Source organism: Drosophila tropicalis, unplaced genomic scaffold (genome assembly GCF_018151085.1).
Source record: "Drosophila tropicalis isolate 14030-0801.00 unplaced genomic scaffold, ASM1815108v1 contig_593, whole genome shotgun sequence".
Classification (NCBI taxonomy): Eukaryota; Metazoa; Arthropoda; class Insecta; order Diptera; family Drosophilidae; genus Drosophila; species Drosophila tropicalis.
In genome coordinates, this window is record NW_027173070.1 from 12,018,187 (window position 1) to 12,042,457 (window position 24,271).

At 38.6% G+C, this 24,271-nt stretch overlaps 7 protein-coding genes and 1 long non-coding RNA gene across 9 annotated transcripts in view; 5 read left to right on the forward strand and 3 right to left on the reverse strand.

The window, feature by feature from the left end:
* LOC137575829 (uncharacterized) overlaps positions 1-24,271 on the reverse strand; it is a 124,408-nt gene that overhangs the window by 11,717 nt on the left and 88,420 nt on the right. The window lies entirely within an intron of this gene.
* Positions 779-1,527, forward strand: LOC137576929 (uncharacterized). The gene is made up of 2 exons (XM_068290274.1): positions 779-1,135; positions 1,198-1,527. The coding sequence occupies exons 1-2, from the start codon at positions 803-805 to the stop codon at positions 1,456-1,458; spliced, it is 594 nt and encodes a 197-aa protein (XP_068146375.1). The 5' UTR covers positions 779-802; the 3' UTR covers positions 1,459-1,527.
* On the forward strand, positions 2,227-3,118 carry LOC137576945 (uncharacterized). The gene is made up of 2 exons (XM_068290292.1): positions 2,227-2,547; positions 2,624-3,118. The coding sequence occupies exons 1-2, from the start codon at positions 2,233-2,235 to the stop codon at positions 3,074-3,076; spliced, it is 768 nt and encodes a 255-aa protein (XP_068146393.1). The 5' UTR covers positions 2,227-2,232; the 3' UTR covers positions 3,077-3,118.
* LOC137577961 (G surface protein, allelic form 168) lies at positions 4,234-15,343 on the forward strand. Its single transcript, XM_068291566.1, has 7 exons — positions 4,234-4,350; positions 6,029-7,044; positions 7,098-8,247; positions 8,317-9,582; positions 9,651-13,439; positions 13,499-13,614; positions 13,684-15,343. Exons 1-7 carry the CDS (start codon positions 4,287-4,289, stop codon positions 15,232-15,234), a joined length of 8,952 nt encoding a protein of 2,983 aa, XP_068147667.1. The 5' UTR covers positions 4,234-4,286; the 3' UTR covers positions 15,235-15,343.
* On the reverse strand, positions 17,462-18,682 carry LOC137577963 (serine/threonine-protein phosphatase alpha-2 isoform-like). Its single transcript, XM_068291569.1, has 2 exons — positions 17,746-18,682; positions 17,462-17,663 (listed from the first exon to the last, which is right to left on the reverse strand). Exons 1-2 carry the CDS (start codon positions 18,680-18,682, stop codon positions 17,641-17,643), a joined length of 960 nt encoding a protein of 319 aa, XP_068147670.1. The 3' UTR covers positions 17,462-17,640.
* Positions 18,695-20,120, reverse strand: LOC137577962 (serine/threonine-protein phosphatase PP1-gamma catalytic subunit-like). 2 transcript variants are annotated; one of them, XM_068291567.1, is made up of 2 exons: positions 19,119-20,120; positions 18,695-19,037 (listed from the first exon to the last, which is right to left on the reverse strand). In XM_068291567.1, exons 1-2 carry the CDS (start codon positions 19,962-19,964, stop codon positions 18,834-18,836), a joined length of 1,050 nt encoding a protein of 349 aa, XP_068147668.1. In that variant the 5' UTR covers positions 19,965-20,120; the 3' UTR covers positions 18,695-18,833. The 2 variants fall into 2 exon arrangements, with proteins under 2 accessions (XP_068147668.1, XP_068147669.1); XM_068291568.1 differs by having other exon boundaries at positions 18,864-18,979; positions 19,038-20,120.
* Positions 20,681-21,805, forward strand: LOC137576211 (serine/threonine-protein phosphatase PP1-alpha-like). Its single transcript, XM_068289178.1, has one exon. The coding sequence runs from the start codon at positions 20,761-20,763 to the stop codon at positions 21,709-21,711; it is 951 nt and encodes a 316-aa protein (XP_068145279.1). The 5' UTR covers positions 20,681-20,760; the 3' UTR covers positions 21,712-21,805.
* Positions 21,846-23,331, forward strand: LOC137576193 (serine/threonine-protein phosphatase alpha-3 isoform-like). The gene has a single exon (XM_068289151.1). It carries the CDS (start codon positions 21,867-21,869, stop codon positions 22,896-22,898), a length of 1,032 nt encoding a protein of 343 aa, XP_068145252.1. The 5' UTR covers positions 21,846-21,866; the 3' UTR covers positions 22,899-23,331.

Consider the following 24,271-nt stretch of genomic DNA (forward strand, 5'->3'; position numbering starts at 1 on the left):
TGTATATGTATGTACGCTAAGGGAAGTTTTTAAGTGTTTAACTAGTGCTTCAAATTTACAATGCTGATTAGTAAAATATGACCAGAGAGTTGCACAAATCTTAATGATGAAATATTCGCCAATTATTAAATTCATTAAAAAAAGGTTTTTAAACTTAAACAGACAATGTTCATTCTGTAATTTAGGGTAGGGCTTTAAACTAACAGTACTAGACAATAAAATAATACCAAAAGAAATAAAGGAACAAAATTGAAAAAGAAATACTGGCTATAAAAGAGCAGTAAAATATTAAATATTAAATTTTGAATTTTAAATACTAGAAATTTTAATACGGAAATAAACCCAGCGAATCTTCTTGAGGTCTGATAAGAACAACTACTTAAAAACAATTAAAATATGCTTATCTAATAACAAAGAACCGTCCGACATATGGCTAAATGCAATTCCAAAAACTTATAATTTTGCTTGGTGCATAGTGCAATTCGTGGAAAATTCTCCGATATACAAACATACTATATAATTAAATGCTTATCGAAACAGCCATAAAAGATTGTATTATAGTTTATTTATTTTTGCATACATGAATATTCAGTTATAAACGAATGGCGTCATTTCACTTTTATAATAGGTGTTCCCATACATCTGGACTTGTCTGTATATGAAATATTCTTCATGCACTTCAAGTGGTTCTGCTCTCTATAGCAGTTGAGTACCCTTCAATTGACCATTTTGGAGTGGTAGTGTATATTGCGGTATATAAGCTGAACGCAATGTTCAATTGCTGAACAGTTAAGACCTCAGAATGAAACACGCAGCACTATTGGCACTATTGGTTGCCTTTTTGGCTATGGCCCACCACTCAACTGGCAATACAATCACAAGTTGTTACAGCTGCTATGGCATTAATTGCCAACGTACTTCATTGCATCAGGAACAGAGTTGTGTTGACTCTCTGGACTATTGTGTGACCATTTATGAGGAAGCCAAAGTTCTTTACAAGGGTTGTTCCCTAGAAATACCCTACGAATTGCAAAGTAGTTGCCTAACGGAAGATTCTTGCCACAAATGTAATACAAATCGTTGCAATAATGTAGGCTCAGCAGCTTATGCATGTGTGGAGTGTGATTCTAGCAAGGTGAAAAGAGATCTTGAACCTCTTGAAATATATTTACTGATTTCCTTTGGTTTTTTAAATAGGATTCCAATTGCGCGGATAATGCCGACTCCCTGGTAGCAGTACGTTGTGCAGTGCCAACGGCAAGTAATTCCTATTGTTATGCCAAAACTGCTAACAGTGTGGTTCAAAGAGGCTGTGCCACAACCGAGACTGAGCAACAAAGTTGCCTAACTGACGACAATTGCATCCTATGCTCTCCAGGCGACATCACGAAATGCAACACTGTGAAAATCGACACAGAATCAAACGTCGGCAATCGTTTCATTCGTTTTCTAAGATAATTTTAGCTATGGCACAAATAAAATTGATTACATTTGTTTAAATAAAATGCTTTGGAAATGAAAACTAAAGGGTTATTCCTAAAAGAATGTTTTAGCTTTGTATCATAAGCCAGACTAATAACTTATCAAAACGATCTCAAATAAAAAATACTTGATATACATAAATAACAAAAAATTGTTAATGAATTAAAAATACGAAGAATTTGATCTATGTATACTTCAGTCCTCATAATATAATACAAGAAAGATGATTAATGGATTTTTGGAAAGTCTGATATGTTTGGGGGTATTCTTCAAAATTATACGGAACTAAATTCAAAGACATAGTTTTAACGAGAATTGTTGTGAAATTTCACTTCAGTAAATCAACAAGATGTAATTAAATTGTTTATCAATTGTATAAACCGATTATCAATTGAAAACAACTTACTGTAAAGTTGTTATTAATGTAATATTGAATATACTACATATATACTGGTAGTACTTAAACCGAAACTGTAACTTAACCTTGTACTTTAATAACATGTTTATTTACCTAGTAATGACTAAAGAATCTTTAAGACCCATATTAGGTATCTACGTTTAATCGTTGTTGTTCGAAAAAAAAAAAAAAAAACAAAATCACCTGAGAGTCAGGAAAAATAATCAACACTTTAAGCGTTTATTTACCCACTTGAATTGGTTCACTTGAAAATATTTTGTTTTTCAAGTATCCAGAGTTTATATAAAGATGTGCAGTGGGACCTACCATTAATACTCATTCGAACAGCACCAATGTCGAGCCGAAAGTACGCTCTATTATTATTTTATGGTATATCCGTTTTTCAGGTTGCCTTTGCAACAGAAAAATGTAATTACTGTCGTGGCATTAATTGTCAAAGAAGTACCTATCAGTCTGTAGAGGAATGCTCAGATAAATTGGATACCTGTGCCAGTGTTTTCCATGATGGTGTGATCCATTCGCAGGGCTGTCTGGAAAGCCTCGAGGACCATTGTGATGATGCCTCGGGCATGAAATGTGTTAAGTGTGCGGTGGATAATTGCAATAATAAAAGCCTAGTATCATGTGTCCAGTGTGTGGATAGTGAGGTGACGTACATACATACGTACATATACACAAATTTAAGCTCTTTGCAAAACTAATAATACAATTTCTTGTATTTAGGATGTAAACTGCCGTTCAAATCCTGAAACTCTGACAGCTAAATCATGTGGAATTGCTCGATCAGGTAGAAATTTTTGTTCTACGATAATTAGCGATGATGGCCAGCATGTGGAACGAGGCTGTGTAATTAGTCTAGCTGAGCAGATAAATTGCCTTAACAATGCCAATTGTTATTTGTGCGACCCAGTTGAGAAATCAAGTTGTAACAATCATTTGGTTGAAGGTTTTGTGGATACCACAGAGGCCCCAAGCACCAGTACAACGTCAACGAGCTCTCCAGGAGAGTCAACTCAAGAAACTACAGCACCTACAGTCCCAACAGCAAATCCTACTACCGTATCTCCAGAACCATCACCTACAACCACTGAAAATCCTGGTGGAGGCGGTGGTGGTGCTGGCACTTTGACTGTTTCTCTCCTTTTGATTTTAGCTCATTTGGCATTGTATTTCTAATCGCTGATTTTGATCAGACCAAATAAACGCAAAAAAAAAATAGTTAACCTTCTTCCAAATCGAATACGTAACATTAGATTTCAGCTTATCTAATAATCGTTCAACTACATTATTTTATGATGAACTATAAATTTTTTAGCAAGGTTTTTTTCTTTTCATTTTTATAATGCTGACCAAGCGTGTTGCGGTTTTTTCCCCGCAAAAATTAGGTCCATAGTTTAATTGTTTATAAGAAAAAAGATGTAAATAATAGACATTTTTTATCCTATTTACTAGAATCATTCAATAATGGCTCTAAAACAAAAAGCATCTGCCCAAAATTAAGCAAATTAAACTTTGATTTTTAATGCCACAATATTAGATTTGGATTTCCTGGAATGATCATGTGTAGTTAATATAGATTAAGGTATAATGATTAGCCACTTTATGGATGATTGTGAAATTACTAAGGAAAACCCAATCAACTGATTTAAGCTTAGCAACCCCAGAAAATTAATCTAACTATAAATTAAGGAATGATTTATTTCTATAGTAAAAAAAAAGAGCAGGAACAATAAGTAATCAGTTACGATACAAGCGCCCTACACTTGAATCATAAGTAAGTGATAAACATCTTAAAGTAAAAACATTTTAAGTAGTGCAGTTTTTCAAAACTTACTGCAACTTGGTATCTATATATTATTATGTTGTTTATTGTTGTAATAACAACTAATCGATCATATATACTATATACTTATTATCAAGTCTTATCTAGTTCATAATTTTTTTTTTTTTTGTAGGTCCGCAGGTGTATTTCAATGTATTGATCATGATGAAGGCTTATCTGAATGTTTTTTTTTTTTTTTTTTTTGTATTTTAACCTTTTAGTGTATGTTAAATCCAGCAACTATAGAGGATAGTATATATAGAGGCGAACCTTACCTCATGTGTGTAGTTGTGTGTTTTGGTTATAAATAACATCGAATTCGCTTTATCGGACATATTTAGAGAGCTATGGCAACAGTATGCCGACAATATAATCGTCGATGCCAATAATATAACTCTGGGCAATAACGACTGATATAGCCCTCCTATCGTTTTTAGTACCGCCAAACTGGTCAATCGCTCAAGTCTATAAAAGCCGTGTCATTAACGGCTAGAAAATTAGTTGCCCGATTCGATTTTAGTCGGTAATACACGTGTTTCGGGTGGGGAATACGTTAAGTTAACTATGAAAATATCAACTGTAGGAGTAGCTTGTCTACTTCTGGTCCTCAGTGCCTTTAATCCAACTGGTAGGTGTGACAAAAATGGCATCCCCATCCCAAAAACAAAAAAGCAAAGTGATGTGAAGTAATTGTGTTACGAAATAAAAACTAAAAACTAACATTAAGTGCTTGAAAACTACACGTTTTGTTTATCTACAAACACCTAGTAACAGTAACTGGAAAATAAAAGCAAAAACAACGACATAGTAAAAAGTCCTTGAACAGGTTTTATAACCATTAAACTATCCATCTAATCGATATATCTGCTTGTTTTAACAATAAAACAAAAGAAAAATACAAAAAAAGCAAAGGGGGAAATGCATGTCAATCGCACCGACATTTATGACTAATAATATTGGTGATAATAAAACAAAAACGAAATAAAAAACTTTTTCCGCGTAATATCAATATATAAATGTGTAACCAGACTGATAAGAATCCTTCAATTGAAAATGACCAAAAAAATGATTTGGTACATTTTTTAAGTGAATATTTCAAGGAAACATATAATTTCATAATGTCGAGTGGATTAAAATTGATTTATATAGCTCATGGATTATTTTTGATTAAAAGTTTGTGTGTACTTTAGAACCTTGATGAGATAGCTGAAATCAAGTGCTGCAAGTGTTCGATGAAATTAACTTAGTTTTTTTTTTTTTATTTGAAACCCATTAAAGATTAAGTGAAAAGTTTTAAACAATGGCATTAACGAATACACTTAAATAACCTTATATTTATCGAAGTTGTTAAGTATGATTTTGGTTTCAAGTGTGTTCATTATTAGGACTATTCCATTAACCGCAGAGAACTTATAATTATTTAAAAGTATTTTAATGAGACATAAGGTCTAATTAAAATGTTAATAATATTCCAAAACAAAATTCAGTTTATTAAGAAAATTTATTTTGCTTTTTTATATGTAGTTTTTAGCTGCATTTCGCAAAATTTTTAATTTTTTAAAGTTTTTTAGTTTTTAAATTGAACTTTTTATTTTCATTTTATATTTTAAATGAGAACTTAGCTTAAAGCCCTTAAGGACTTAAATAGGCTTTTTGCAGTTATGGAATTTATAATGTTGTTTAAATTTTTGTTCAAAATTATTTCGGTCTATTTTGTTGATCTTGATTAAACATTTATTAAAAAATAAATAAAAAAAAAATTTTTAGAATTTCTCGTGTTGCTTCATGTATTTGTATTTCAAGAATTTAATTGAAAACTTCTAAATAAAAGCAACATTTACATTTCTGGTATATGTACTTAGTAAAAAGTAAAAGGCAAACGAAAGGTTGAGTTTTAGAAACTATTAAAAAATCTTAAATAATAAATTAATTTCCATATTATTATCCCAAATTAGTCGAATATCTTAAAAATTCGGAACAGGTAAGAAGAACTTCTGAAACATAATTTGGTATATTAACCTTACCTCAAGAATAGCCTTTCACTTTTTATGGCTGTATAACATAAATGTTATGGCAATTATATTGCCTTGAACATCATATAACAATTATTTATTTATTATCTTGATCAAGGGGTAAAGCCATGGCACGAGGTGCCACCTTACCGAATCATAAATAACAATCTGATTACGAAAATAATTATTGTTGTTTACTCCAATTCACACGTATTGTGACTGCGGCAAGGCTTTCGATTAATAGTAGTTGATTAGTGGGCAGAGATTTCATAAATTCAAACAAATTCATTGCAGATGCATGGATACACAATTGGCATACGGGACCCATTAATTGTTATACCTGTGACAATTACGAGGAATGTGCAGCAGGAACCGGTGTCCTACGCAAATGTTTGGACAATGATTCGCAAAGTTGTGTGGCCATATTTGCCAGTAATGGAACGGTGGTTCAACGTGGCTGTAGCGATAATCTAGAAGAAATTTGCTCGGAATCATCAGATAATTGCTATGAATGTCGTTCGCATGGCTGCAATGATCTGGCCGATAATACGGAACTGATCAGTTGTGTTGTTTGTGATGCCCAATCGGATGATAATTGTGTGTTTGACATTGAATTGGTCAAAGAGCGTAGGCAGTGCCAAAAACAATGTATAACAGCTTTGTATCCACGTTCCAGTGAGCCTGGCTCCCCGAAAGAGTTGACACGAAGCTGTCGTGATGATTTAGACCATGATGATCGTGAGGCTTGTTCTGATGGCACTTTGGCCGATTGTGTGGCTTGCAGTGGTGACAATTGTAATACTGTGGATTTGGGTGTTCGTAGCAGTTGTAATCAATGTTCGGGTGGCAATTGTGCTAATCCTCAGGCGAGCACTTGTCGTGCTGTCCCAGCTGAGGGTACTGACGAGGAGTGTTACATTGAGGTGGATGAATCAGGAGCTGTCTACGAACTGGGTTGTATAAGCCAATTTAATGTGAGTGAAGCAGTGCTTCTTGAGACCGAGAAACGTATTTGGACTTGCTCGGGTGCCAATAATTGCAATTTGATTTCGGCTCTGCCAACGCCTAAGAATTGTAAATTGTGTAGCTCTCGCACTGATACCGATTGTGCCATCGATCCAGAGAGTGTAGAGTCGGAAACATTATGCCAGAATCCGGTCAATACGCATTGTTATAGCCGCCTTCTGGAGACTGGGCATACAGAGCGTGGTTGCATGGCAGACTTGGGGGGAGATGATTATATTGAATGCTTAAATGGTGGCAACTCTACAAAATGCTCTAGTTGTTCTGGTGACAACTGTAATGAGGAGGTAATTATTACCACTAATTATTGTAACAATAGCTAATTGTATCCTTCTTTCAGTTGCACCCCATTGAGCGTTTGAGTTGCCATGTTTGCAGCTCAAACGAAGATGAAAATTGTGAGGCTAAGCCCACCTCTAGCTCCATTTGTTTGCTTCACACCGGAGATCAACAATGTCTGACCACAATCGATCCAGAGGGCAAAACCCAACGTGGCTGCAGTGCCTCATTGGCTTGTTCATCGACCAATCCGCAGAATTGTCAAGCCTGCTCTGGCTCAAATTGTAATACAGATAATCTTAAGCGTCGTTCCGATGGCATTCCCGGCCAATGGGATCAAGAGTTACCCATTAGCTGCCAGAGCTGTAATGATACCACCGAATGCGCTGCCACCAACTTAGAAGCCATTGCTTGCCCTTCATCATTGGAATATTGTGTCACAGTCTTTGATAGCGCTGGTTTAGTCACAGCACGAGGTTGTAGTAATACGGTAGAGTCCTCTTGGAGTACATATTGTGATGATAATTCTAAAAATTGCCACAATTGCAATTCCAATGGATGTAATAGTGCGACTTCTTTGAGTAGCTACACGGAGTGCATCTATTGCGATGCAGATAATGCAAATTGCGAGTCAAATCCCAGTGCGGTAGTAACGCGTCGTCTTTGCAATGGTCAGTGCATGACTGCCTTGCGTCCCAAATCCAATGGCAGTCTCTTCTTCGACCCTGTACGCAATTGCCTCGATGATAAAAGTGCAGAGGATCAACTGAAATGTATCAATGGAGAGGATAAATTATGCTCAGCCTGTTCTGGTGAGGCTTGTAATGTTGCTGTGCTACCCGAAGATCGTTTAAGTTGTTATCATTGCTCTGGAGATGGTTGTGAAAGCGATTTTGTAAGCCAGACATGTGCCAATTATCAAGCCGAAGATCATTGTTATATCTTATATGAGGCGACTCAAGGCGATATAGTTCAAATGGGTTGTCAATCATCTGAGACGGAAACGTTCATCGATGACAATTTCTCGCAACTATTTTTATGCAGTGAAGATAATTGCAATAACTTTGCCAATCAACCGCAAGCTCAAACTTGCATTTCCTGCGATTCTGGTGATGATGAGAACTGTGCCATAGATGCCACCAAAATAATTTCATCTCCTGTAACATGTAGTCAATTGCCTCACACTAGCTGCATGACTCGTGTCCTGACAAGTAAGTGTGACACTTCAACAGCGAACAGGGAATCGAAGTAATATATGTATACTTATTATCTTTTTCTAGCTGGTGTCACTCAACGTGGTTGCGTCAATCAACTGAGTAATGCTCTGCTCAAGTCCTGTGTGAATGGTGAAGGCAATTGTGAAGTTTGCCAAGGTGATCTTTGTAATAGAGAAGTCTATCCCGAGAATCGTCGTCGTTGTCAACGTTGCAACACTGTCGATGATCCTACATGTTTGAGTTCCCCAAATGCCAGCAGTGTTTGTCCATTCTATTTGGATGGTCAGGGCTGCAGTGTCAAATTGGTCGATGGCGAAACCTATCGTGGCTGTGAAAAGGACTTCGCTTGCGATGACTCGGATAAGCAGCATTGCCGTGCCTGTTCGTCAAAGGATAATTGCAATGTTGCCGATCTGAGCAGTTCAAACATTGGCTATCCTGGCAAATGGGTCACCCCACCAATCAATTGTTATCACTGTGAGGGTTCAACATGCGAGAACTCTAACCTGGGTCCTCTGCAAAAATGCACTGGCAATGATGAACAGAATTGTGTCACTGTTTTCGCTTCAAATGGCACCGTACAGCTGCGTAGCTGTACCGATGAGTTGTATGAGAATGATGAACTACTTCAATATTGTGATGACGAGCCCGGAAATTGCAAATATTGCAAGTCAACTGGCTGTAATACAGCTGACTCATTGGACAACTACCAAGACTGTTTGTTCTGCGATAGCACTGATCAGGCTGAGTGTGTGCGTAATGTCGCCTCGATTACAAAAACCGTCTCGTGTCAGGGTAGTTGTTTCACAGGACTCTATTCAAGCAATAGAAGTGATTCGAATGCTGTTCTACATGTTGAACGTGGTTGTCTAGATTTTATAGAATACGATGATCGCTTGGCCTGTGAGGCTGGCACTTTGGAAAATTGTAAAGCCTGTTCCTCGGCTGAGAAGTGTAATACAGACGATGTGCCAGAATCTCGACTTAGTTGTAATTTCTGTGAAGATGCTGATTGCTCAACGACTACCTCACAACTTTGCCTCGGTTATCGTGCCAATGATCAGTGTTACATTCATGTCGGTGATTTAGCCGTATTGAATATGGGCTGTGTCAGCGATGTGCAGGATGAGTATATAACCAGCAATCGACGTGATATATATTTATGCTCTGAGAATAATTGTAATACTAAAGATGTCCTTAATACCGTTGGAGTTGACTGTGCCATTTGTAATTCAACCGCTGATGTGAATTGTGTAACAGGAAATGATGTGCCTACTGTTACGTGTCAACATTATCTCTATCCCCAGTGCTATAGCCAATTGAGTCAAGGTGAGTCATCATTTGTTAATCCATTTAACGAATGGAATACTTATCTCTTTTTTTTTTTTTTTTGACAGATGGCGTTTTGACCCGTGGTTGTATTAGATATGCCGAAGATGATCTCTTTTATGATTGTATCAGTGGTAACAGTACATCTTGTGAAATCTGCGATAGTAATAGTTGCAACACTGGCGTCTATCCTTCCGATTGGAGGAGTTGCCTTCGCTGTGATTCCAACAAAGATGAAGATTGTGCAAAGAATCCTTCGAGTTATTCCAATTATTGTCCCATCTATGATTCGGAGGATGCTTGCGTCACTAGCCTAGAGAAGACTCGCACACGTCGTGGCTGTCGTTCGGAACTTAATTGTGATGCCAGTGAGGCTGGCACGTGTCGCATTTGTTCCGAAGAGAATTGCAATGATGTCGATCTAGTTGCTCATTATGTGGGTGAACCTGGCAAATGGCAAGATTTGCCCTTAAGTTGTCTCGTTTGTGAGGGTAGCGCAAATTGCGACCCAGCCAGCGCGGTATCTGCTACATGTGAGGGTAATAACAAGCAGACTTGCTCCACCGTTTTCGGAACTGATGGTCTGGTGCTTGCACGAGGTTGCAGTGATTCTATTCATGACGCACACTCAGATATTTGCGATGCGGATAGTGAAAATTGCCAGCAATGCAAATCAAATGATTGTAATAGTGCGATCAGTTTAGATTCTTATGTCGATTGTTATTTCTGTGATGCAGCAGATGATGCAAAGTGCGCCTGGGAAGTACCAACTAGCACAAGAAAGTGTCAAGGTCAATGTATGACGGGACTTTATCCACGTAGCTCCTCACCCGATTCGGCATTGCTGCCCACTCGTAGCTGCCTTACTGATTTAAATAAAGCGGATCGGGATTCCTGCGCGGCTGGAACTCATGCGAATTGTACTGCGTGCACAGGAACTTTGTGTAATGGCGGTGACATCATTGAGGATCCCCTTAGCTGCTATACCTGTGCCACGGACGACTGTGAAGACATCATATCCGTACTTTGTTTGGCTTTCCAGATAAATGACAGCTGTTATACAGCTTTTGATGCATACTCTTCGGTGATCGCCTTGGGTTGTAGGAGTGAATTTGAGAGGGAAGTGTTTGAGGAATTGTTGGCCCAAAAGCGAATGCTTCTTTGTGAAGGCAATAATTGCAACGATTTTGATCTTCCCACTCCCAACACCTGCATAAAATGCAATTCTCAAGAAGATTTACGCTGTGCTACCAATCCCAATCAAATTTTGACCACAGTAACATGCTCTGATCTACCATACACTGAATGTGTTAGTCACATAGATGACGAGGGTCATACATCTAGAGATTGCGTATCCAATTTGGAAACCGATGATTTCTATGCTTGGGTAACAGGTACTGCTAATCACACAGAGACCTGTACAGGCGATCAATGCAATGGATTGACTGTATATCCGGTAGGGCGCCGAAGTTGTCATCAATGCAATTCCCAAAGTGATGAAAATTGCGCCTCCTCACCTTCGAGCAGTGCGGTTTGCCCCATTTTCGTGGAGAATGACAGTTGTGTGACCACTCAAATTAATGGAATTACTCATCGTGGTTGTAGCTCTATCGTGACCTGTCCGGATCCAGATGATACACGCACTTGCCGCATTTGCAACAGTGCAGATGGATGTAATACCATAGATCTGGAGAGAATTAATCAAGATGGTTCTCCGGGTATTTGGCAGGAAGTCCCCATTAGCTGTTTGGCATGCAATGATGTGGCATCGTGTGCCTCCAGCGGTGGTACCTTAGAGACCTGCGTAGGCTATGGCAATTGTATTACTGTATTCGATGAATCGGGCGTCGTAAATCAGAGAGGTTGCTCTGATAAGGTCTACGAAGAGTCAACTTACTGCGAAGAACAGCCGGATCAGTGTCCTCGTTGTAATTCGAATGGTTGCAACACTGCCAATAGCTTGGACTCATATGTGGAATGTTTTGTTTGCGATTCCAGCAAGAATCGTGAATGTGTTACGAACCCAAGTGCCATAACCACAACGCGTCAATGTAACGAACGCTGCGTGACGGTCTTCCTTAATCTGTTTAATGAAACAAGTGATCCTAGTTATGCCGTTATACGCGATTGCGGGGATAATCTTGAGGAAGGGGATCGCGATTCCTGCGAGGCTGGTGGTAAAGAAAATTGTGCCATTTGCAAGGAAGCCAAGTGTAATACTGAAGATTTGGTGGCTAGTCGTAAGAGTTGTTACATTTGCGAGGGTGATGAATGTCAGCTACCACAGACCTATTCATGTCCCAATTATCGACAGAATGACAAATGCTATGTAGAGTTCGATGAGAAACGTTCCATTGTAAAAATGGGTTGCACGAGCGAAAAGAGTGCATATGATCTTCAGATTCTACAAGAAGAGAAACGCCTATATACCTGCGATGAAGACGACTGCAACAGCATTGAAGATCTGCCAGAAGCTCAGACATGTGTTCTATGCAGTTCTCGCACCGATTACAATTGTGCCCTCGCACCAAATACTGTGACCAGCTCAACGGTGTGTTCGCTTCTTGGACTTCCCCAATGCTATACAAGAGTACTCCCCGGTGGTTACACTGAACGCGGATGTGTCTCAAATCTGGAAAATAATGAGTTCCTTTCCTGCTACAATGGCACCTCTTCGAGCTGTAGCTCCTGCCAAGGAGATTTGTGCAATAATGCGGTGTATCCAGAAAATCGACGCTCTTGTCATGTCTGCAATTCGGGAACCGATGCATCATGCGAGTCTACACCCGACAGTCTTGCGGTATGTTATTTGTACGAAGCCGATGATCAATGTGTTACCAATCTAAGAAATGATATCACATATCGTGGATGCAAATCATCCATTAGTTGTGAAGCTAATTCCAAGACTTGCGTTTACTGTGAAGGTGATGGCTGTAATTTAATTGATTTGGCTGCCAAGGCCGATGATAATTATGGTAAATGGCAAGATTTGCCTTTGAGCTGTCTGACTTGTGAGGGAACTGACTGCCAGGGAGATGATATTTCCAGTGAGAAGTGCCAGAGTAACAATGAACAGGATTGTGTGACTGTTTTCGATGCCTCCGGTGTGGTTACCCGTCGTGGTTGTGAAGACGAAGTAGATCAAGTTGAATCCTTGGCCACATATTGTGCTGCCAATCCGGCCAGTTGTCCTGCTTGCAAGTCCAACAATTGCAACAATGCCACACAATTGTCTCAGTACACTACTTGCATAAACTGTGATTCCTTCTCAAATCCTAATTGCCTGTGGGAACCTACCAGCACATCGCATAGATCTCGTCAGTGTCAAGGTGGATGTATGACTGCATTGTATGGTAGCTCAGAACTGGGACGCGATCTCATACGCACTTGTCTAGATGATAAGGAAGTTGCGGATCGTTTGACATGTGAAGCCGGCACCGATTCCACTTGCTCGGCCTGCACTGGTGATTCTTGCAATGTTGAAGTGCTACCCGCGGATCGTATAAGCTGCTATACATGTGACGGGGATGATTGCGAAGATCCAGTATCCAGACCGTGCTCTGTCTACAAGCCAAACGACTTCTGCTTCCTCTGGTTTGATGACAATAATAGCATCCAGAAAGCTGATTGTGGTGGCATTTTCCGTAATCAGGAACTGGAAGATATAATCAAAACAAAACGCATTTCTGTATGTGAAGGCTCAAATTGTAATGTACCTCAGCTCCAGTCAGCTGTAAGCTGTGCTGTGTGCGATTCTAAGGTTGATCCGACATGTGCAACAAATGCCCAAGAAGTGAGCACTTTCACCACATGCAGTCAATTGCCGCATACGCATTGTGTAACTCGATTGGAAAGCGGTAAGTAAAAATAGAAATAACTAACTCAATCAAAATACTAAAACTTTCTTTATCCATAGATAACTCTACCACTCGTGGTTGCCTCTACGATCTTTCCCAAAATGATTTTGCTGCTTGTCTTCTGGGCAATGATTCCAATTGCGACATTTGTAATGAAAATGGCTGCAATCGAAAGGTAACAAAGAAAGTCTATTAATTTTATGCCCAAAAATACTTAAAGTCTTTATTTCTCTTTTTATTCAAGGTATTCCCAGCTGATCGTCAAGTATGTTATACTTGCACATCCGAAGATGATGTATACTGTGAATCAAATCCCAGTTACTCTTTGGCTTGTCCCTGGATAAGCGATACGGAAACGTGCAAAACTTCTCTGGTCAATAATGTTACTATTCGTGGTTGTAGTAGTAGCGTGGATTGCGATACAAGTGACTATCGTAACTGTCGCAGCTGTGCGGGCAGTGAGTGTAATGCCATTGACTTGGCAAATCGTGTGGATGATGGTCAGCATGGCTTGTTCCAACCATTGCCACTCAAATGTTACAGTTGTGCTGGCGCAGATTGTTACAGTTCCCTTGGACCATTCAGTGAATGTACGCTGAATATTGAGCAAGATTGTAAGACGGTCTTCGAGGCTGATGGCGTAACAGTTCGACGACGTGGTTGTTCCGATGATGTCGATGACTACGAGGATCGGTATTGTAGGGAAAATCCCGATAGATGCTTTACGTGCAAATCCAATGAATGTAATAGTGCCTGGAGTATCGATGAATATGTCAGTTGTGTCTACTGCGATTCACGAACGAATGTAAACTGTGTCAGCAATCCGGAAAGTACTAGCAGACAGTGCAATGGAAAATGTTTGGTATCCCTCTTCGGTACGGGTCTAATACGTACTTGCGAGGATGACCTGGATGAACTTGATCGCAGTGATTGCAGTAGCGATCAGAGTGGCCAGAAATGTGCCACTTGCTCGAACCAAGGATGTAATAACTTCGTATATCCTTCGGATCGTTTGAGTTGCCATGTCTGCACGAACAGCGCTTGCACCAGCAGCTCAGCTCAGTATTGTCAAGCATACGAATCATCCGACTATTGTTTTGCCAAATACCAGAATGGAGCTCTTGAGCTAATCGGCTGCGCCAGTGCTCAGAACAGCAGTGATCTGGACTCGTGGAAGGAACAGAATCTATTGTACACCTGCACGGACAAAGATTGCAATGAATTGAATCGTCTGCCCAACAATGATGAGTGCATTGCCTGTGATTCAAGAAAGACGCTAGAATGTGCCCAGGAACCAACCGCTGTTAGCACGACTGAAACTTGTCATGCCCCACTCTCTGATTGTGTGACACGCCTCCAGGATGGTCACACCATCCGTAGTTGCCTTAACTATTTGAGCAGCGAAGAAGGCAGCAGTTGTGTGGCTAACGGCACTTGCTCATCGTGTGCTGGTTCCAAGTGTAATGTGGAAATCTTCCCAGCTGGACGTCGTAGCTGTCACATTTGTAATTCTGTTGCCAATCCCGAGTGTGCTAAGGATCCCAATAATTTGGCCATTTGTCCCATCTATGCGGTCAATGATCGTTGTGTGAGCACCTATGGTGATGATGGTTATCTTCAGCGTGGCTGTGAGAGTGAAGTTCAGTGTGTGAATGACAATGATGATTATTGCCAGATCTGTGACACAGATGGTTGCAATACAAAGGAATTAACCGGAGCAGCTGGTCCATTGGCTAGCTTTGGTTTCGCCCTGACGTTGTTTATGGCATGGCTGGTCAGTCAATTGCGAGTGTAGAGTTAGTAGACTAACTTAAGTAGATAGATTATAAATGTTTATAGTAATAATCCCCGATCAAACGAAACGTGTAAATAAACCGACAAACTAACAAAATGTGTAAAAATAACCCACAAGACAAATTTCTTTTATATCAGGAATAAGGCGTTTTGCAAAATTATTCATCCATTTGTTTTTTGAGTGCATTATTTGTTCTATTTCCTGTTTGTTTAAACTCCGCCTGTCTAGCCACTTAAAATTTTTAGTTCCCTCCCCCCACACACACATATACAAACAAATCGAAAACTCTTTCACTTCCATCATTCGTGCCTTTGGGGGGCACAGCAGACAACCCCAAAATGTCTGCCACGTCAATTTTGCGCTCGAATAAAGTTGAAAAGTGAAATTTCTTCCCCCTAACCGGTTCCCGCCCGACCCAACCGTCGCTCCAATTCGTCGTCCATCTAACTAACGAAAAGTTTTGCTAAAGAAATTGCCAAACGCAACCAATGGAAATAAAATGCAAATGCAAAAATGCGTTGCGTAGTTTAAAGCTTATCAAAAAACACCAAAATTGAAATTGCCAGAAATTGGCGGGCGGCTGCTACAAACAAAGAAAACGTTGAGGGTAGTCAGACAAAGGCTGCCGCTGTCGACAAATCGTTCAACTGCCATCAAGATAAGAAATTGTGGTCTACAAAAAATAGAAAAAAAAAAAAAATATATATTGGAGTACATAAAACTTGTCACATTTTGTCATTTGATTTAGTTTTAATTGCGATAAGCAATTGCGTTTTAGATTTATGGCCAACAATTAAATGGTCAACCAGTTAATGGCGAATTGTGAGTAATTCTTTCCTTTGGCCACAAAAAGAAACAGTGTGATAAAGTCATAGACACCCACTGCAAGTTAGTCTATAAGACGTGAGAGTATTTAACATTTGGCTAAACGAGAGAGACTTACAACAGATCTAACCTCTACTTTTGCTTCTGCGCGTGACATAGACTTTATGACCGTAAATAGTTAGGGCATAAGACGAAAATCCCCTTTCTCTCATATAACGATTTTAGGAAATAAAATTGAGGGGAGAAGAAACTTTTTCTTTTTTCTGTTGCCATTAATTATAGATTAGAATCGTCAAACAACGAAAATAGTTTGATTGAAAAATATTGCAAGTTGGAATCGTATTGAGAGAATTAGTTCATTATTTTAAAATTTGGTAAGTAAGAAAGAGCCTTACATACCTCTAAAAGTTCATTTAATTTAACCTCATTTATAAGATCAATGTAAAGTGATTTAACTCTTTTTCCCATCATTCGTTGTGGAGCAATGCAACCTGTTGTAGCCTGCATTTGTGACTGTTGTTGTTATCTGTATTTGATATCTCCATGGTTGCAGCTGTCACAACAAACTGCCCATGTTAACCAAAACTGCAGTTGACCAATTTATTTAGCCACGTTTATCCAACCAGCCAGCCTGCCTTTGCTACATTGCCTTGCCGCCCTGTTGCTGACAGCGACAGCCACATTTAAAATCTATTAGTTCACTACCAACTGGAACTGGAACTACATAGCTATGGACCAGTCCATTTGCTACGACTACCACACATATCCCTCTTTCCGCTTAATGTTTCTGTTTCTGTTGCTGTCTGGGCCAAGAGTAAACAAATTTAATAAAGCGCCAAGTGAAGCCTGAAGCCTGACAAACGATTCGAGTACTATAAATTTATGTGCAACAAATAAATTATATATTTTTTTTTATTTTTTGTGGGTCTTTTTGTCATTTGATTAAAATGTTTGAATGTTGTATGCCGAATGGGTGAAATTAATTGCAATGATTCGATGGTCACATACGTAAGGGGAGAGACTTTTACTGGAGTCCATGTTGACACAATTGTTAAATTGCTTTCTCGGTCAGACATACGAATTGACTTGCCAAACAGTCGGATGGGCGAAATGTAATGCGAAGCTTTCGAGAAATGTTGGACATATTTGAGTAATTGCTTTGTTATCAAAATGAACTATTTGTCTTTGGTTATATGTAGTCTAAATGTATGCGAAATGTTGACTCTTCAGAAAAAACAAAAGCTGAATTAAATTTGGGGCTATTAACTAACATCCAAAGCACTGTATAACAATGGGGCAATATAAAATGGAAAACAAGTTTACCGTTATGGAGTTAATTTTCAACATATTTATACTTAACATTTAATACGAAACAAAAAACGCTGCAACAATTTATTCATTTCACAATTTTTTAATTTCTTTTTTTTCCAAATAAAATGCACATTAAAGTTTAATAAAAAATAAAGCAGAAAACTTATAATTTTTTCATTGTTGCTCCAATGGAAGTTAGAATTCAACCTTCGATTTCAAGATCATGCACCCGCTGAACAGTATGTAATACATCAAAATTTTGGATTGAGCTCAATTAATTACTTCCCCGTTTGCTATATATTCCAGGTAGGAATTCAGATTAATTTAAAAATTTTTTTTGATTGCATTTCGTTTTTTGTTGGATTTTCTACTAACTTTTGGTGTGCACTTTTCGCATGCCAGCCTTTTTAGATGGCTTGAGGACATAGAAAGAGCACATAAGAGTTTCATCTACAGACATCATGGCACCAGCATTATCAAATTCTCCACAGTAGTTGGGTGCCGAAAATATGGTGATCAACTGACGTTTGGCAAAGAATTCATAGCCATCTTCCACAACCTGATGGGCACGGCAGATCAAATCGAATTTATGACGATGAACAAATTTGCCAACAATATCGGCCCCAAAGGTGACACTAACACCACGATCATTATCGCCCCAGCCCATAATTTTGGGATCCGGATCGGACCATAAAAGATCACAGAGTAGACCCTTGTCTGGCACATCACAGGGACGTGGCAATTGGGTGATCTGATTGATATTCAAGAGATCTGGGCTGAGTCCACCATGACAGCAGAAGATCTTCTCATCCACAATGGCAGCCACTGGCATGCAGTTATAGCAATCGACAAATGTACGCCACAATTTAATCGTATAACGTCGCTTGCACTCATCGTAAAAGCCATAAATGCGATTAATGCCAGCACTCTCATGATTTCCACGCAGGAGAAAGAAATTCTCCGGGAATTTTATCTTATATGCCAACAGCAAGCAAATAGTCTCAATCGATTGTTTACCCCGATCGACATAATCGCCAAGGAATAGATAATTCGAGACTGGCGGATAGCCACCATAATCAAAGAGACGCAACAGATCTATAAATTGTCCATGAATGTCGCCACAGATTTTCACTGGTGCCGATAGCTCCAGAAGCATGGGTTGGGCCAGAAATATTTCACGCGAACGCGTACACACGGCACGTATATCCGATTCAGTGAGATTTAATTGCTTCAGACGACGAACTTCAATGATACGCAATATTATTTGATCAATATTCGATGCTTCCACCATATTTGACAGGCGCTGCGACATATTTGTCCAACTTACAATGAATGAGTGAGAGCGAAAGATAGAGATAGATCGGGGTAATTACCAAAGAGCAAACATTAGTTTGGCAATTCCGAAAACATATACATATGATAAAACGAGCTCACATTTCAAACTGAAAAGTTTCAAAGCCACCTTAGTTTGGATTTTCGGGTGGTGTGGGTGATGTTCTGATATGTGATTTACGTTCTGAGGGCTTTAACACATCGAACGTGATAATTAAATCCTTATCAACGCCCATTGAAGCACCAGCATTATCATAAAGGCCGCAATAATTGGGTGCTGAGAATATTGTGACCAATTGACGTTTTGCAAAAAATTCATAACCATCTTCAACTACCTGATGGGCACGGCAAACCAAATCGAAGTCATATTTCTGTAAGAATTTCTCGAGCACATCTCGACCAAAGAGATAACTTACCCCTCGATCACTCGGCGACCAGCCGAAGCCGTAACGATCAGGATCACTCCACAGTAGATCGCAGAGTAATCCTGTTTCCGGAACATCGACTGGTCGCTGAATGGAGCGTATGTCACTTAGATCCTTGAGCTGTGGACTCAAACCGCCATGACAACAGAAAATTCGTTGCGATATAACTGCTGCCACTGGCATGCAATTGTAACAATCGACAAAGGTTTTCCACAATTTTACAGTATACCGACGTTTGCATTCATCGAAAAAGCCATAGACTTTATTCACCGACTGTGATTCGTGATTACCTCGCAGTAAGTGCACATTCAGCGGATGACGCACTTTCAGAGCCAATAGAAGAGTTATAGTTTCCACCGAATTCTTGCCACGATCCACATAATCCCCGAGAAATAGATAACTAACTTGTGGTGGATATCCACAATGATCGAGTATCTTGAGCAGATCATGAAATTGCCCGTGTAAATCCCCAACGACACGAACAGGTGCTCTTATGTCCAGCAACATGGGTTGCTCCAAAAATATTTCACGTGCTATGGCACACAATTGGGTTATATCATCCTCAATAAGGGGCAAACGCTGCTGTTTGCTACGGCGAAAATTTTTCAATTTAAATATCAATTCATTCAAATTAAATCTAGGATTATTTGTTGAATAGCTAAGTGTACTCTGTCGATCATCAATAGGCAGCGGTGATTGATTACCAATGCGTACAGGTGGAATCGCCCGTCCTGGCATAATATTATGCTGTCCTGGCGACCAGTTACGAATTTTGCCCGGTATTAGACATATGCCCATATGGTTTGTGTGTGCGTGTTTCGTGTGTGTGACCAACATGATGGTATAATGGTGTGTATGCGTGTCGGCCTTTAATATAAAAACTGTGTTGTCTGTTTTGATGTTGTAGTTTTCTTTTTTTTTTTCAAAAAAAAAAAAACAACTTTCAAAAAGGCTACCCCGTAATATCAAAGAGACAGATGTCCTCGATGCACACTGGTCAATCAAATACACAGTAGTTCGTTATTAAGACTAAAAAGTAAAACAAGCATCGGAGGTGCCAAAGCTTGTATACCCTGCAATGCAAATTTTTGTGCTACTTTTTTCTAAGAGTCACAAAATAAAAAACCCTTTTATATCTTTTTTCATCTGCCAAAGTCTTCATGTTTTTTAAACAAGTTGATATTGAACTATTATTTCCCCAATATTTGTGATGAACGCATAAGAAACAAAAATAATTTTTTCCAAACTAAAATAATAAAATAACCAAAATAATTTTTATTGTTGAATTATTTAAGAATTATAAAATAGAATCTGTCAATTTTTATGAAAATTGGCACATTTATTAATGAGTATATAAAATAAAAAACCCCTAAGTTTTAAAGAAATCCTTTGAATACTAATAAATTATTGATTTGAAAACTCTATCATGGACCGATGCTGGAAGCCTATTATAACTGTAAGATTAACCGAAAAAGCCAACCTGATGAAGAGAGTTTGTGTAAATTAAGCGAATTGAATCAACTGTCAGATGTTTTTCTCATATTTCAAATTTTTTTTACAATTTTCTTTTGTTGGTTTTTGTTACCCTACATTATACTACACAAATGTTCTAACCCTCGCCGTGGGTACTCAAATGCTGCCGAAACAATTGGATGAGATGATAGCATCGCTGCTCAATTGGAAGTCGGATAAGCCTTTATCAGTGCCCGAAGTCGATTTATGTGCCCTATTAACAAATGCTCGAATTGTTTTGCTGTCGGAGCCAATGCTACTGGAAGTATCTGCACCGATCAATGTACTGGGCGATCTCCATGGCCAGTATAGTGATCTGTTAAGATATTTCGAGACAGCTGGCCATCCGCCAGCAAAAAGTTATCTTTTGCTTGGCGACTATGTGGATCGTGGCAAATATTCGGTGGAAACACTGACTTTATTATTGGCGTATAAAGTGAAATATCCAGAATATTTGTACTTATTGCGAGGTAATCACGAATCGGCTAGCATTAATCAATTCTACGGCTTCTATGATGAGTGCAAACGGCGATTTACAGTTAGATTGTGGAAACACTTTGTTGACACATACAATTGCATGCCCGCTGCGGCAATAATTGATTCGAAAATTTTCTGCTGTCATGGTGGACTCAGTCCGATGTTACATGAATTGTCAGATATACGAAAAATACCACGTCCCGTTGAGGTGAAGGGTAATGGTTTACTCTGTGATCTCCTATGGTCCGATCCGGATCCCACTGCAAGCGGTTGGGGTAAAAACTCTCGTGGCGTTAGCTTTACATTTGGCGTCGATATCGTAGTGCAATTTTTAACACGTTTTAAGTTTGATCTAATTTGTCGGGCTCATCAAGTTGTTGAAGATGGTTATGAGTTTTTTGCTAAACGTCAATTAATAACCGTCTTTTCGGCTGTTAACTATTGTGGAGAGTATGATAATGCCGGTGCCATGATGTGTGTGGATGAGTCTCTAAATATTACTTTAGTTGTAATGAAACCTCGCCATCGTGGAATTCCACTTGCTAAGACAAAGCCTTTAGTGGAAGGACCATCTGGAGACAAATCCTCGGATTGAAAAGGAATCAAAAGGGAATCAAAAGCGATTTAAACAAAATCAAAACACTTTTCACAACGACATAATAAATACATTCACTTATTTTTTAATAGTAGACCAAGAGTTTTTATTCAAATTAATCTTATTTACTAGTAGACCTGAATGCCTTCACAAATATGAGTTTTATAATACATAAACCCAATATTGTTGATCTAATACGCACACTGGAAGCTGGTAGGCGTCAGGATCGTACAGTTAACTTGCATCAAGAAGATTTATTAGCCGTCTGTTATTTGGTACGAGATGACTTTATGCAGCAAAAAATGTGCCTACAGGTGGAGGCTCCGTGTTGCGTGGTTGGCGATTTACATGGCCAATATGATGATCTGTTGCGTATTGTAAAGAACACGGGCTATCCACCCAAACAGCGTTATCTCTTTCTTGGCGATTATGTGGATCGTGGTCAAAATTCTATAGAAACTATCACACTTTTACTCTGCTATAAACTTCAATATCCAGATCAAGTCTACTTGCTTAGAGGCAATCATGAAAGTCAATCGTTAAATCAAGTCTACGGCTTTTTCGATGAGTGCAAACGTCGCTATACCATAAAATTGTGGAAATCTTTTGTGGATTGCTATAATTGTATGCCCGCTGCGGCGACCATTTCAAATCGTGTCTTTTGCTGTCATGGTGGACTGAGTCCTTATCTCACTAATGTGGAACAGATCAATGAACTCTCTCGGCCCACCGATATTCCCGATGAGGGCCTGTTGTGTGATCTTTTGTGGGCCGATCCGAATCGTATTGAGTATGGTTGGAGTAAGAATAATCGTGGCGTTAGTGTTGCCTTTGGTTGTGATGTTGTCGAGCGTTTTCTTATGCGTAATGACTTTGACTTGGTTTGCCGAGCCCATCAGGTGGTTGAAGATGGTTATGAGTTCTTTGCCAAACGGCAATTGGTAACCATTTTCTCAGCTCCAAATTATTGTGGTTTATTTGATAATTCTGGAGCAACAATGTTAATTGATTCAAATTTAATGATAACATTTGGAATTTATCAATCCAAGCGCAAACTTGGTAATCTTACTCAGTCACACGGTAGTCAAAGTCAGGAAAATAGTTCTAAAAGTGGTGGAAAACAAGTTTCTTCGCATCAGCGTGGATCAAGCGAGTATTCAGCACAAAATATGAGAGTTCAATTTTGAATTGCCACCCACACGAGACAGAGCACAAAGACGACCTAAGCGACCAACTGTCACTTCAATTTGCGTCAAGATATTGCAACTAACACATGTGTTGCAACATCAGCAGGAGCATCATCATCATCATCATCGTCTTCCTTGTCTTCTTCCTCGTGGAGTGCGTACGTGTCGCTTGTCGTTTATTATATATTGTATTGTGATGCTGCTGAATCGCCTCATGTCCAGAGAGGAAATTAAAATAGTTCAAGCATCAAATTCAATTTAATTTTAGCAACAAACTCTCACCCTCCCCTACACTCTATATTTTTTTTGACTGTCAGTGTCTCAACAAAATTCATAAACGACTCTAAGTTCTATATATAATTGTATATACATATTTATGTATGTACTTATACACAAAAATAAAAATATGTATATGTATATATTTTACCACTAACCCAACACGCATTTAATCCTTTCACCAAGCTTCCAACAGCTGCCACTCAACTAAAGCCAGACAATTGAAAACATGTATATCAATATATGTATGTATACACATATATCCTCTATATTTTTTTTTTTTTTCGCTTTAGTATTATTTAAATTGAATTTGCAAATTAAGTTTATTTCATTACAAAAGATAAATTTATATTCTATGTACGATTTGTTGTAGAGTTCTTTTTTTCCCGTTCTCGTTTTTTAGGACTGGGCTTATGCGATATTTATTTATGGCCGCCAACTTGTTTGTTGTCCCCCGTGTAGTCACCCCCCCACCCCCTACACGCCATTCACCCCATTTCGCTTGGCTCCTCTTACCAAATTGCCTGATCCTATGTATATTTTATTGTATTGGTTTTGCCTTCAAAAGATAGAAAACAATTGAACAATTGATTTGCATGCAGAAAAATTTGTTACAGGGATTTACGTTGAATGATTTATGAGAATGCGCGGATTTCAATTCTCTTTTCGATAGTCAATGGGTAAATTAATTTACCATAACAATTTATTTACAATAATTTAAAAGCATTCGTAAATCCAAAAATATTTCATCTATATATATTTTGGTGGAAAAAGCAAAGCTTAAATTATACACAATTTTTATGCTAACTTTTGTTTAAACGGTATTTAATTCCTTCATACATCTTCTTTGATTTATAGCCAAACATATATAGTTTTATCGAAAACACGGCAACGTTTGTAAGACTTTAACATTTATTGGGTTAGGTGGTAATGTTTAATAGATCTGTTAATACTCTCCAAATAGTAGATATAGTTGATTCATATGCCATTATTCAATATTTGTAGTCATTATTATTTTCGAATGCAATATCAGAAGTATAGATAATAAATTGAATTCATTTATCTGGAATTCTAAGGATAAGAGACTGATTTCTAGA